At 36.7% G+C, this 15029-nt stretch overlaps 2 protein-coding genes across 2 annotated transcripts; one reads left to right on the top strand and one right to left on the bottom strand.

The window, feature by feature from the left end:
- The first annotated feature begins 5912 nt into the window (after positions 1 to 5912).
- LOC100346132 (olfactory receptor 4F15-like) lies at positions 5913 to 7100 on the top strand. Its single transcript, XM_051822283.2, has one exon. It carries the CDS (start codon positions 6007 to 6009, stop codon positions 6943 to 6945), a length of 939 nt encoding a protein of 312 aa, XP_051678243.2. The 5' UTR covers positions 5913 to 6006; the 3' UTR covers positions 6946 to 7100.
- Positions 7101 to 10629: 3529 nt separating this feature from the next.
- Positions 10630 to 14753, bottom strand: LOC100346389 (olfactory receptor 4K14-like). Its single transcript, XM_051822571.2, has one exon. It carries the CDS (start codon positions 14323 to 14325, stop codon positions 13387 to 13389), a length of 939 nt encoding a protein of 312 aa, XP_051678531.2. The 5' UTR covers positions 14326 to 14753; the 3' UTR covers positions 10630 to 13386.
- Between the last annotated feature and the right edge of the window lie 276 nt (positions 14754 to 15029).

Raw genomic sequence — 15029 nt, 5'->3', positions numbered from 1 at the left:
AGGTCTGGAATGTACCCTGATTTGTGGGAATTTTTTTAATGTCTGAATTGTGAGCATGCTCCAGGAGGGACTGGAGACTTGCACAGCTGATTATTAAGTGCATTGCTCTGGGCTATGCCTTGAAAGTTTCTGAAAGCTCATTAAGTTTGGGCTGCTTTTTCTTTCTTTCCCCTTACTATACTGAAGCTGATGAAACTGTTGCTTATACTTATCAAAGGATTTCACAGAGTATTTCAGTTTCTAGTTTCAGCTATTACATTTCTCCTGGAACTATAGAAAAATGCAAGTGTGGTTTTAGGGATAGGCTAAGTTTCATGCTTGCTGGATGAGCAGCTATGAGAGTGGAAAGGAAATGAACTGAGGTGGTATTTTACCAGTCCTTTCCAGTTTAGAGACTAGTACTATGGAAATAAAAATGTGTTATGGTATGAGTTTTGCTTGGTTGAAACAGAATTTAGATGAGCTAACTATTCTTCAGTGCCACTGACACTTCCTTATTCAGGGGTAGAGACAGTCATTTGAAGTTCAAAGATCAGTGGAAATAAAATTATTGGAGAAATCATTATGCTTTACAGAGGTATTTGTTGGTTGAAGATATCAATTCTTATCTGGGGTGTCACAGAATTTTGTGGAACTTTATTTTATTTTACCATGAAAATAAATTCAACATGAAAATGCATTATAGAATATCTAAGTTTGATTTATTTTTCCTTGGACAGACATTTAGATGTTGAAAATCACTTGTTTCATACTTCTAGAATTTCTTCAAGTATGAACAACATGCTTGTGGTCAGTCACAAACAGTTTAATGATAAGGTGCACATGCAAAGGGAATATCTTTTAAAGACTCTAAAATTCAAAATAATATTTTCAGAAAAATGTCACTAAGAGCATAATCACCTCAAAATTCTTGGAGAGATGTAAGAGGGGATTGATATAAAAACAAATTTATAAAATTATTTTCCAACAGACTGATTCAGTTGATTACATTTCAGAAATACCAATTAAATTAAGCCTGCATAAGTTAATTGTAGAAATTTTGAGGGGCTGGTATTGTGATATAGCTAGCAAAGCTCGTCACTTGGAACACTGGAATCCCATGTAGGCACCAGTTTGTGTCCTGGCTAAACCACTTCTCATCCAGCTCCCTCCAAGTGGCCTGGGAAACGCAGTGGAAGATTGTCCAAGTGTTTGGGTCCCTGCCATCCTTATGGGAGACCTGGATAAAGCTCCTGGCTCCTGGCTTTGGCCTGGTCTATGTGGCTGATCTTGTGAGTGACCCAGCAGTTGAAGATTCTCTCTCTCTCTTTCTCTCACTCTAACTTTCAAATTAGATGAATAAATATTTAAAAGAAAAAAATGATGGGGCAATTGATTTGAAAAATATGTTATTTTTTTCACTAATTTCTAACCTTTATTAAAAAGAGTAGTATGAAAGGGAAAATCCATCTAAGGAGGTAAACAGAAGTTTCTTTATACCTCCATAAATATTCTCATCATTTTGAACAAGATTGGTAGACATAAAAGTGAGGAATAGTGCCAAACAGCTGTAGGGTAACAATTTTCTCTTAATATTTTGAGCATTTAATCTTTTATTTGGGAAGGCAATTTTCACATGTAGAAACAGTTGATAACACAATCCATTTACAAAAGAAGTTTGCGCTGAGATAACTGTAAGTGCCAATAGAAGGACATAAAATACAAACCCAGATTCAGGTTAACGATGATGTAGAATATGAGTCAGAGCATATAGTTTGTTAATAATGGCTGTAAAATACTAGGTGACTGTTTGTGCCTCACAAACCTGTAGTTTCTGTTGCTGCTACAGTTTGTAGCTCCTGCTTTAATCAAAATAAAAAACACAATCAAGAAGTGTAGCCCTATTCTGCGTTGAAGTGTTCTTTAGGAAGTGAGGTCTGGAAAGTTCGCTGAATTGACTGGATTCAGAGATGAAGGGAAAACAGTAATTAAAATTATTGTCGTGGAATCTGAAATCTAATGAAGTGTGATTGCTAAGGACGAAATTAGGAGGTAAATATGCAGTGAAATTATATATATATATACATATATATTTATATATATGATTTATTTATTTGAAAGGCAGTGAGAGAGAGAGAGAGAGAGAGAGAGAGAGAGAGAGAATCTTGTATCCTCCAGTTCACCACTCAAATGGCTGCAACAGCCAGGACTGAACAAGGCTGAAACCAGGAGCCAGGAGCTTCTTCAGGGTCTCCCACTACATGCAGTGACCCAAGCACTTGGGTCATCTTCTGCTGTTTTCCCAGGCACATTAGCAGGTAGCTGGATTGGAGGAGCAGCCAGGACTCGAACCATCACCTATAAAGGATGCTGGTGCTGCAGGTTGGGGCTTTAGCCTGCTGAGCCACAATGCTGACCCCAGTAAAATTATATTTAGCCCACAAGAAGTAGAGCAGGACTCTCTTGGACAAGGAAGTTCCTGGAGAGTATGTCAACGCCAGTGCTCTGAAATCTGGGCCACTGACTGTGCATTACAGCCTCTCAAAGCTATGGATTAGACAGTGGGTCCAGAAGGTAGCCTCCTGGGCGCAGTAGTCTCAACAGATGTGGACACCTCCATGTATCTTCATCTTACTGTTCTGTGTTTTTCTGTGAGACATGCTGATAATGTGTCCCTTATCAATTTTTTAACTTAAAATGAGATATCAATTATGTATTTCAAAAGTTAATTCTGAACACAAACTATCTTGTTGTTTTCGCTTTTTTAAACTTTAGAAATTTTTTGTATATGGTGAACAAAGTCATGCATTTCATATCTATAGATCTAGGAGCATAGTGACACTTACCACTCTATCCTCCCTTCTGTGCACTATGTCTTGCTTTAGGAAATACTAGCACAAAGAGATCGGTTTATCCTGCCAGTTTAAGAAAAGTTTTTTGATTGATAATATAATTAGTAGGGCATGGGCAGGGAGAAACTTAGGGTAAAACATGTACCAAGAAACTGACATAAGGTCATCCATCCACTTGTCTGTGAATATGAGTATTCACGCACATTTACTGTGGGCTGGATTTGTGAATAAGATACTATCTCTGTCCTTAAAGAACTCATAGACTTGGCAGGAGAGACAGGATGGCCAATTGTCCATGATGAATTGTCATAACACAAAGAAGTAGGTTTAATGTACAACAGGAATAAAGAGGAAGCGGTTTTTGAGAAGGTGATGCAGCAATTGTACTTACAGATGATAAATAATCTCTCAACCAATAGCATGTACCAAGCAGTTCAGTTGTAGGATGCAAACAGAAGATAAACAAACAAAAACGGTGATGTAAGTAGTTTAAGAAAATCGGAGAGAGCTTTGTTGAGGTCGTGTAGACTCTAGATGTGAGACTGGGAAAACAGCCAGGGAGATCGCCTTCATAAAGGAGTTCTAACTTCTGTGAAAGACTAAAGTCATTGAACAAGTTTCAGCAGGATGGTAACTAATCAATGACTCTCACAGTGCCTTCTTATCTCAGACTGCCTTCTATCATTTCTTTTAATCTATTCTTATTTATAATTTTCTTTTCTCTTGCTTTTTATTCTGTGTCTGTCAGTTCCCTTCTGTATCCTTTCAAATCACCTCCATCCTTAATCAATCAGGAAACATTATTGATCAATGTATTTTCTCCAAAGAAGATTCTATGAAAAATATAAAATTTGCACATTAGGACTGACTTCTTAGAATTTTTCTATAATAGGGTTGATAGCTCTTTTGTTATTTCTGAATATTATTCCATAGTTTGGATACACCACCATTTATTTATTTATTAATTTATCTACTACAGGAAATGCTGATTATGAATAAAGCTGCTTTTAACATCTATTTGCAGATTTAGTGGACAGAGGTTTTCAGTTCATATGGGTAGAGGATAAGGTGCAAGGTTGCTGGATCATATGCTAAGAATTTATTCATTTTGTCAACAACTGCCCAAAACGAATGAGAGTCCCTGTTGTTCCATATCCTTGCCAGGATTCTGTGCTGACAGTGTTCTGAAATTTGACCATCTTAATAGGTAAGTGGTTGTATTTACCGTTTTAATTTCATCTTCCTGATGACATATCATGATATCATGTGGAGCGTCTTTCCACAGGCTTTATGCCATCTGTATATTTGCGTATCTTCTTTGCTGAAACGTCTGTTAACATTATTGGTCTTTTTTTATTTACTTGTTTGTAAAACATTTTTTCTTCATCTTCTGTAGTTGTGATCGTGCTAAATACACATTTTGCTTTTCAGAATGAGCATCTTTTTTGTATTTAATAAGTATCTTTTAAAACCCCCACATTACATGATCAAAATATAAAAACAATGGGCAGCTACTGGCAAGGCAAATCTCTTCTCATCTGCAGCAGTGGTTGTCTCATTCCCTCTTTTTCGACTCTGCTCTGTATGTGTTTTCACTGTCTGCATCATTCCCTACCGCGTGCTCTTACGGAGCATCCCCCAGAATCCCCGATGTGAGGTTCTGACTACATCACTTGTTCCATGTCCATAGCCCTTAGAATGCCCAGTCCTGACTGCTTTCAATCCCATTCATGTCTGTAAAGTGTTCATGGCACTCCCGCCACCTTATGCTGCTCTCTAGCTGGGGAAGTGCAGCAAAGGGCACAGGGAAGTCACAACATGAAAACATCAATGGTCTGGGATCAGAAGGAAAGCTTGGTGGTGGCTTTGCAGGTGGGGAATGCATGGTACGCAGTTCAGGTGTGGAACAAGGATTACAGTTGTTTGGTTGTTCAAGCTGTATGTAGTTTAGAAAAATCTCATAATTTTCAAGTAAATCTTCTAAGAAAAATATCAATATATGAAGTGAATCTTGGAAATTGATATTTGGCTATATTTTTATCTATCACAATGTCACACAGTAGCAATTTTACAAAAATCAAATTAGTAAATGAACCTAGAGATAAACAATTATTATTTGTCATTTATTTTTATTTTATAGGGTTTAAAATATGTTGTCTATATATTTTTGTAAGCTTTTTCATTAAAAGCACATTCTGAACATTTCTTCATGATATTTTTTCTACATATAAGGTCAAATATTTTTCCCAGCTAAATATTCTTTGAATAAGGTAATTCTCTATTATTATACTTTCCTTATTTATTTCACTTTTCTTCCTCAATGGTTTCTATCATCTCTTAGATATTCACCAAACACTTAACACTCCTGTAGGATTCTACCTTGAGAAGACCTTTACTTGTCTTTTATTTATTCAGGTTTGTTCTGTTCACTCCTCAGGATACTTCTTTTTTTTTTTTTTTTTTTTTTTAGATTTTATTTATTTATTTGAGAGGTAGAATTACAGACAGTGAGAGAGAGACAGAGAAAGGTCTTCCGTCCGTTGGTTCACTCCCCAAATGGCTGCAATGGCCGGAGCTGTGCCGATCCAAAGCCAGGAATCAGGTGCCTCCTCCTGGTCTCCCATCGGGTGCACGGACCCAAGCACTTGGGCTATCCTCCACTGTACTCCCGGGCCACAGCAGAGAGCTGGCCTGGAAGAGGGGCAGTGGGGACTAGAACTGGCATCCATATGGAATGCTGGCTCCACAGGCAGAGGATTAACCCACTGTGCTACAGCGCCAGCCCCTGAAACCATGTTCATTTTTTAGATCTTAGCACACACATCTTCCAGCACCTAGTTTGTCTTTTTATATAACTTATAATCAGCATAATCCTCTACATATGTAACTAGTTGTTTAATGCCTAGCTTCACAACTAGACTGAAAAATGTACAATGATGAGGTCTATGTTCATTTTGGAATGCGATGCAGTGACTAACATATAGGGGTATTCAGTAAAGTTACTCAATAGATGTTGTTAAATGAACAAATTAATGTATAATGTTTTCAAAGGGATTTTGTAACTGTGGTTAATTTTTTTAATATTAGAATTTGAAGCCTTGTGACATCTACATTGTTTAATATCTCTTGTGCATTACTTTATTTATTGTTGTTCCTTTCAGGTAATACAAAATCAATGAATAAAACAGATTATTCAGCAGTATTTGAATTTGTATTCCTGGGACTTTCTACCTATAGACCAGTGCAGAATTTTCTTCTGGCCTTCTCTGTGGTGTTTTATGTAATTATTGTTCTTGGGAACCTCCTTGTTGTATTTTCTGTGATGTTCGATGCTCATTTACACTCTCCAATGTACTTCCTTTTGGGAAATCTTTCATTCATTGATATGTGCCTTTCTACTGTTACGGTTCCTAAAATGATTTCTGACCTTTACTCTGGGAAAAATATCATTTCATTTCAGGGTTGCATCCTCCAGATATTTGCCCTTCATGTCCTGGGTGGATCGGAGATGGTGCTGCTCTTAGCCATGGCCTTGGACAGATATGTGGCCATATGCAAGCCCCTCCATTACCTGACCATCATGAACCCACAGATGTGCGTTTTGTTTCTGTCTGGTGCTTGGGTTATTGGTCTCCTTCACTCATTGGCTCAGTTAGCTTTTGTTGTTCATTTGCCTTTTTGTGGTCCTAATGAGATAGATAGTTTTTACTGTGATCTTCCTTGGTTCATCAAACTTGCCTGCACAGACACTTACAGGATGGAATTCATAGTGACTGCCAACAGTGGGTTTATTTCCACAGGCACCTTCTTCTTCTTGATGATCTCCTACATATTCATCCTGGTCACTGTATGGAAACGCTCCTCGGGTGGTTTGTCCAAGGCCCTCTCCACCCTTTCAGCTCACATCACGGTGGTGGTTTTGTTTTTTGGGCCATGCATCTTTGTCTATATGTGGCCATTTCCCACAGTATCAGTGGATAAATTTCTTGCCATTTTGGATTTCATGATTACACCCATTCTGAATCCTGCCATATACACCTTGAGGAACAAAGACATGAAGATGGCAATGAGGAGACTGGGTAATCAAGTCCCAGGTTTGAGGAAGATCTCTTAAGTAATACATGAGAGTACAAGTCATTTAGTATATTTTCTACCACACAAATGACACAAATACTTTAATGAATATATGCAGTTTAAGAATTACATGACAGATACTCAAAGTGTTTGATACATACACCATCTTATGGACCAAGTATGTCACTTGTATCCATAAAAGCTCAGAAAATCTTGGATACTTATGTCCAAAATCAGTAATAATTCGTTTGATTACTTATTTAATTTCCTTTTATAGATTATTTATGTACTTTATAGTTTTAAATATAATAGGACAATTGTGTGTGTGTCTTTGTTTTTAGCAGTCCCCACATGACCTTAAAAGTTTATGAAACACAGAGCAGAGCACTGTATTCACAAGACTATAACCAATGTCAATGGTTTCTTTTATTTACAGATTGAAAGACTTCTCACAAGAGCTCTCACTGCATTTATTTCTTTTTTATGTATAAAATCTTTTTATTTATATTATAATAAAGAATTCCTTTCTTTGAAATAAAATTGCTACATGTTTGATGTTGAGCTAGTTATTTTCATTTATGACTTGTTTTGGAAAATACTTTGAACTACCATGAAATATATACTTTCTAGTTTTAAACATTTTTCTGAATTAACTTTTTTATACAATATTCAGAATTACTTATGAAGTTACATTGAATTATGACAACCCTATTTGTACACTATTTGGCAAATGAGGTATAGTCCAACTATACATGTATATAAAGGCGATGAAAAAGCATATATTGCTCAAAGTGTGGCTTCACATTTTAGATTACCTGTACTCAAAATAATAATTTACTGGTACTTTACTCAAACTATATATAAACTATCATCTTCTCTAAACTGCCCAGAATAACTGAGTTCTGATTTCCTTCCCAGTGTACTTCTTTGCTTAATGCAAAATGAAAAAATGCAGTCCAAACTAAAATATGGCATAGAGTAAGTCTAATGTTAACCATACCTAGAAAATTCATAGCCTATACTGTATTAGAGGTATACATCTAATTAGAGGTAGGTATACATCTCTCTAATTTGTACCTCTAACAAACTCAAAATGTTAAAAAAAATCTACCATTTAGTGTACATATTTTGGTAAATAAATAAAAATACATATCCACGAATATATGAGGGTACTTTATCAAGTTTGAGGAAAAAATAAAATGAAAAATAAGCTCATTTTGGTGCAAAAATTTGAAATCCATATGTAAATTTTCATAATGCACATTTTCCATAAAAATTTAAAGATTCCATATGTTTATATATATAATCTTTTCAAAATATAACTCATATATTTCAGGCATGGAAAGCCAAGACACTCTGGGAAAAAAAAAAATAGGACCTAAATGAAAGATCTCTGTGAGTGAGATCCCAGTGGAAAGAACAGGTCTTCAAAGAAGGAGGTACCTTTCTCTGAAGGGAGGAGAGAACTTCCACTTTGACTATGACCTTGTCTAAATAAGATAAGAGTCGGAGAACTCAAAAGGCTTCCATAGCCTTGGAAACTCATGACTGGAGCATAGGGAGATTACTGATGCCATAAACAGGAGTGTCAATTTGTAAAGTCAACAACAGGAGTCACTGTGCACTTACTCCTCATGTAGGATCTCTGTCCTTAATGTGCTGTACATTGAGATTTAATGCTATAACGAGTACTCAAACAGTATTTTCCACTTTGTGTTTCTATGTGGGTGCAAACTGTTGAAATCTTTACTAAATGTATACTAAACTGATCTTCTGTATATATAGAAAATTGAAAATGAATCTTGATATGAATGGAAGGGGAGAGAGAGCGGGAAAGGGGAGGGTTGTGGGTGGGAGGGAAGTCATGGGGGGGGAGCCAATGTAATCCATAAGCTGTACTTTGGAAATCTATTTAAAAAAATATAACTTATATACCATAAAATTCATTTACTGCAATATTCTTCAATGCCTTCAACTCTATATTTCAAAAAATATTCCAATTTATTACACTGATACAGTAATTTTGATTGTATGCAATAATGAGCAAAGAGAAAATTTTGTATGCTTTAGACATATCTGAACCAGATAATAGGAGATTAACCACCTTATTAACATTTCTTGAGATCCAGTGATAACCACCCTATTTGGGCTGTCATAGATAAGAAATGACTAAATTTGGAATCAGGTATTATGTGACCCATACTCATTATGGCATGGATACCATCTTATTGCTCAGTCTATAAAATTGAAATGTGAAAATATATTTAATTGATGAAGCTTGGTAGGTCCTGTGGCACTAAGCAGTTGCATTAGCTTATGACTCCACCCCTTCAATATCTGCTCTTGCTGGATTTACTTCTCAGTGCATACCTATTACTACACAGAGTTCCTTGTAACAATAGATTGGAAATAAAAACTTAAATATATGGATGGTTTTACATGATACATTGGCAGTGACTAAAAGTAAATATCTTCAACTTCATGTGGTCTCAATTTAGTGAAGTCTTATGTTCAAGGATTAGTAAGGTTAGTACCATGATTGTGGTCCTAAAGGATAATGACAAAGAGAAATTCTTCACCTTGGAAGACAATGAGCCAGTATTTCATTTTGCTATTACCAGCGAGCATGGATCTACATTTGCTCCTGAATAATTAATTGTGATTTGTTTGGAGGGTTAGGGCTTAAAGTGAACAGAATGAGCAGATAGTGACAAAGGTGACTGCATAGATTGCTGGTGATAGATTGCTCAGAATGTGCACAGACTTTGTTCCTTTTTCTTGTTTTTTTAAGATTTATTTTATTTATTTGAAAGACAGAGTTACAGAGAGAGGTACAGCCAGATAGAGAGAGAGGTCTTCCATCTGCTGGTTCATTTCCCCAAATGGCTGCTAAGGCCAGAGCTGAGCTGAGCTGATCCGAAGCCAGGAGCCAGGACCCTTTTTCAGATCTCCCACGCGGGTGCAGGGGTCCAAAGACTTGGGCCATCTTCTACTGCTTTCCAGGCCATCGCAGAGAGCTGGATCACCTGTCAGTCTCTTGAGATATTCATCCCCTGGATTTGGGAATGAAGATGAGGGAGCAGAAGAAGGTCTTCTCACTAATATACTTAATTACCTGCTCAGAAATTTTTTCCCTTTGGCCAGTGCTGTGGTGCAGCAGATTAAGCCACTGTCTGTAGTGCCCATATTAGCCCTGGTTCTAATCCATTATGCTCTGCTTCTGAAACAGCTCCCTGCTAATGCACCTGGGAAAGCAGCAGAAGATGGTGCAAGTCTCTGGTTCTCTCCATCCACATTGGAGACTTGGAAGAAGCTCCTGGCTCCTGGCTTCAGCCTGGCCCAACTCTGGTCATTGTAGCCACTTGGGGATTGAACAAGCAGATGGAAAACCTCTCTCTCTCTCTTACTCTTTAAAATAAATAAATAAATAAATAAATGTCTTAAAAATTTATTTCTTCCCATCCTTACAATGTTGAGGTCTGCTTGCTTTGAAGGTCTTGGTTCTCAGGGAAAGAATTCTTCCATAGAGTAGGAAAATTATTTACACTAAATTGAAAATTAACACTGGCTATGGTGATTGGATTTGGGGAGTGAACCAGCAGATGGAATACCCCTCTTTCTTTTTTTTTATAATTTAATTTTTTGATTTAATTTTAAGAATATTTTGTATGACATCTACAATGTACAGATTCAACGTATTTTCCCCCAAAGATTGGCTGTTTATTTCAACACTATTCATTAAATAATTTTTTTACAATGATTTACTTTCAGTTTATTTTATGCTCATAAGATTAATCCTACACAAAGTAAAGAATTGAACAAATAATAGGAAGGAAAAAACACTGTTCATCAACAGTAGAGACAAAAGCTGTAAATCTCAGTGTCAATTTTGCTCATATACATTACTTTTTTGTACTCTACTAATTATTACCGATCAGGGAAACATCTGGTATCTGTCTTGTTGGGACTGGCTTATTTCACTAAGTATAATGGTTTCCAGTTGTGTCCATTTTGTTAAAGACAGGATTTTGTTCCTTTGTATGCCTGAGTAGTATTCCATACTATATAAATTCTTCAATTTTTCCAGACATCAGTTGATGGACATCTGAGTTAATACTATATCTTAGATATTGTGAATTGAGCTGCAATAAACATAGGGTACAGTAACTCTTTCATATGCTGATTTCATTTTGTTTGGGTAAGTTCCCAAGAGTGGTATTGCTGGATCATGTGGTAGCTCTATTTTCTGAGGTATCTCCATACTGTTTTCTATAATCGATGTACTAGTTTACATTCCCACCAATAGTGGTCTAGGATACCTCTTTCCATTCATCCAACATTTCTTTGTTGATTTCTGTATGAGAACCATTCTAACTGGAATGAGGTGAAACTGCCTTGTGGTTTTAATTTGCATTTCTAGATGGTTAGTGATCCTGAGCATTTTTTCATGTGTCTGTTGGCAATTTAAATTTCCTCTTTTGAAAAATGCCTGTTCAAGTCCTTTGCCCATTTCTTAATTGGATTGTTTTGAGTTTCTTGAGCTCTTCACAAATTCTGGATATTAATCCTGTATAAGTTGCATAGTTTGCAAATATTTTCTCCCATTTTGTCAGTTGCCTCATCACTTTGAGTATTTCCTTTGCAGTGCAGAAACTTCTCAGTTTGATGTAATCCCATTTGTCTATTTTAGCTTTAATTGCCTGTGTTTCTGGGGTCTTTTCAAAGATATCTTTGCCTATACCAATATCTTGCAGGGTTTCCCCAATGTTCTCTGATAGGAATTTGATGGTATCAAGTTGTAGATTTAGATCCTTGATCCATTTTGAGTTGGTTTTTGTACAAAGTATAAAGTAGGGGTCTTTTTTCATACTTCTGCATGAGGAGATCCAATTTTCCCAGCATCATTTGTTGAAAAGATTGTTATTCCTTGAGGAAAAGATTTTAGCTCCTTTTTCAAAGATTAAGAGGATATAGATGTGTGGTTTGGTTTTCTGGAGTTTCTACTCTATTCCATTGACCTACAAGCCTATTTTTATGCCAGTACCATGCTGTTTGATTATAACTGCCTTGTAGTATGTCTTGAAATATGATACTGTGATGCCTCTGGCTTTGTATTTTTTTGTTTAAGGTTACTTTTTGCTATTTAAGTTTTTTGTGTTTCCATAGACATTTTAGCACTTTTTTCTGGACCTGAGAAGAGTGTTGATACCAGCTAATCAAATACCCCAACACATCAGAAAGAGTATTCACCTGGACCAAGTGGAATTTATCAATTTATATCCCTGCATACCAGGGATAAATTAGCAAATCACATTAGCAAATCAACGTGACACATCACATTAACAAACTGAAAAACCAAAACCATATTAACTCAATTGATACGGAAAAAGTATTTGATAAAACACAACATTGTTTCTTGATTAAAAAAAAAAAAACCTTGAGAAAATTTGGCAAAGATGGAACATTCCTCAACACAATCAAGGCAATTTATAATAAACCCATGGCCAGCATCCTATTGAATGGGATCCTCTTTTCATTTTATGATATATATTGCTGATTCTTAGTAATGAATTTCAATTCACTTAATTTATCATTCTGGGAAAAAGAAAAGAAATATTTTAAAAATCACTAGAAATTTTTTACATACAAGAGTAGTTTATACATACTTTGAAAATGAATGTTATAGGCATTTGAGTGAAAAATTTAACATTTGTTGATTTACTGATATATTTTCATAAGTATCCATTTTATAATTAATCATTGTACTATGTATTTTGGCTTTGAAAAAATTATCAGTAAGGCATGGTCCCCGCTTTGGGGACAGTATATTATAGGATTTTTATAAAATTATTAATAAGTTGTAAATATCATTCTTTGACAATGATCTAATTAAGAAAATGTCATTAGGCTTTCTTTATATATTTTAATTCTTATAAAGTCAATAAAAACAAGCAGGGTATAACCCCCACTGTTATTCCTTATATACTTTGCCAAATGTATATCATCCACTCTTGGCTTTTCCCCTGATTTTTCCCACTAGTATTTGAGCAGGAATTTAAGTTAAGGAAAAAGTGATAATGTTTTGCCAAAGGTAAGTGACATTTAGATGAGAGGTATCAATGTTACATAAACACTTTTTGCCAATGTGGTTAAAAGAAATTAGGAAAAATTTCATTAAGATGCTGCTCATCAGAATGTACATATAACATTGCAGTATTCTTTTAATGTTATTAAAGACACAGAAAATAATTTTGATAAGACTTCCACAAATAGATATCATTAATATTTGGATTTTAGGGAAACACTTCATAATGTTTTTCTGTTTGATTAGGAAATGTTGAAATTCACTGAATTATGCTAACCTCTACTCTTGTATATAAAGCTAGGAGTAAAAGGTACACAAAAACACCCTGAAGCCTCAACTATTTTATAAAAACAGGATGTTGACAATTTGAATTTTTCCTATTGAAGCTTTTAGGTGTTAACTGTTTGCTCTGGAATCCATGTAATAGTTTCTGAATCTATCCATGGCACTTTTCATCTCTTTATTTCTCAGGGTATAGATGGCTGGATTTAGGAGAGGTGTAATAACAGAGTAAAACACAGCAAGAAACTTGTCCACCCAGGTGACGCTGAGTGGCCACACATAGATGAAGATGCACGGCCCAAAGAAGAGCACCACCACTGTGATGTGGGCAGTGCAGGTAGAGAGGGCCTTCGATGCTCCAGTTTTTGAGCTTTTGCAGACAGTGAGAAGAATATATGTGTAGGATATCAGCAGTAGAATAAAGCAGGTCATAGCCAGAACCCCACTGTCAGCATTCATTAATATTTCCAAGTTAGAGGACTCCATGCAGGCCAGCCTGACCACCAGCGGTATGTCACAGAAGAAGCTGTCTATCTCCCTGGGGCCACAGAAAGGCAGCTGCACAATCACAGCCATCTGACTCACAGCATGAACAAAGCCAGCAATCCAGGAAGCCAGCACCAGCCCAGTGCACTTTTGCAGACTCATAATAGAGGAGTAGTGGAGTGGCTTGCAGATGGCCACATAGCGATCATAGGCCATTACCACAAGTAGCACCATCTCACCCCCTCCTACAAAATGAACAAATAGGATCTGGCACATGCAGCCTCCAAAGGAAATGGTATTGTTCTCTCTGAGGAAGTCTGTGATCATCTTAGGAGTGGTGACTGAGGAAAGCCACATGTCCACAAAGGACAGATTGGCCAACAAGAAGTACATGGGGGAATGGAGATGTGAGTCAGTGATGATTAAGACCACGATGAAAATATTTCCAGATACAATGATCAGATAAAGCATCAAAAATATCATGAAGAGTAAGACCTCAATATTCCATGAATGGCAAAGTCCCAGAAGCACAAATTCTGACACAACAGACTGATTTCTTGTATCCATTTTGTCAATGTGTTCTCGTGTTCTCTAAAATAACCTAGAGATGAAAATAGATTATTAGTGGGATAGAACAGAGCTTTAATTTTTTTTTTGAATTTTGCACTGAAAGTTACATCCATATCTGAGGGTAAAAGGAATACATGCGAAGAGATGCTGGCGCCGCCATGGCTCAACAGGCTAATCCTCTGCCTAGTGGTGCGGGGACACAAGGTTCTAGTCCCAGTGGGGGCACTGGATTCTGTCCCGGTTGCCCTCTTCCAGGCCAGCTCTCTGCTGTGGCCCGGGAAGGCAGTGGAGGATGGCCCAAGTGCTTGGGCCCTGAACCCCATGGGAGACCAGGAGAAGCACCTGGCTCCTGCCTTCGGATTGGCGTGATGCGCCAGCTGCAGTGCGCCAGCCGCAGTGGCCATTGGAGGGTGAACCAACGGCAAAAAAAGGAAGACCTTTTTCTCTGTCTCTCTCACTGTCTAACTGCCTGTCAAAAAAAAAAAAAAAAAAAGAAAGAAAGAAAGAAAAAGAAATGCATGCGAAGAGAAATAACATACAGCACTATGTGAGGAAAAATATAGTGTTATGTAAAGAGAAATAATATGTAGTGTTATGACCCCAAAGAGATGTTAATTGCTTAAGGTCAGTTTTTTAAGAAATAGAGCCAGAGGTAGAAGTGTTCCGAAAAGGATTAATCTGGAGTTTCTCTTTCCGGAGAG

Source organism: Oryctolagus cuniculus, chromosome 12, assembly GCF_964237555.1.
Source record: "Oryctolagus cuniculus chromosome 12, mOryCun1.1, whole genome shotgun sequence".
Lineage (NCBI taxonomy): Eukaryota > Metazoa > Chordata > Mammalia > Lagomorpha > Leporidae > Oryctolagus > Oryctolagus cuniculus.
Note: the sequence above shows the minus strand (reverse complement) of the source record. Positions and strands in the feature narration are given on the sequence as shown.

Bases quoted from the DNA above. Each gene is read 5' to 3' on its own strand.
- LOC100346132 (XM_051822283.2), top strand. From the start codon at position 6,007: ATGAATAAAACAGATTATTCAGCAGTATTTGAATTTGTATTCCTGGGA.
- LOC100346389 (XM_051822571.2), bottom strand. From the start codon at position 14,325: ATGGATACAAGAAATCAGTCTGTTGTGTCAGAATTTGTGCTTCTGGGA.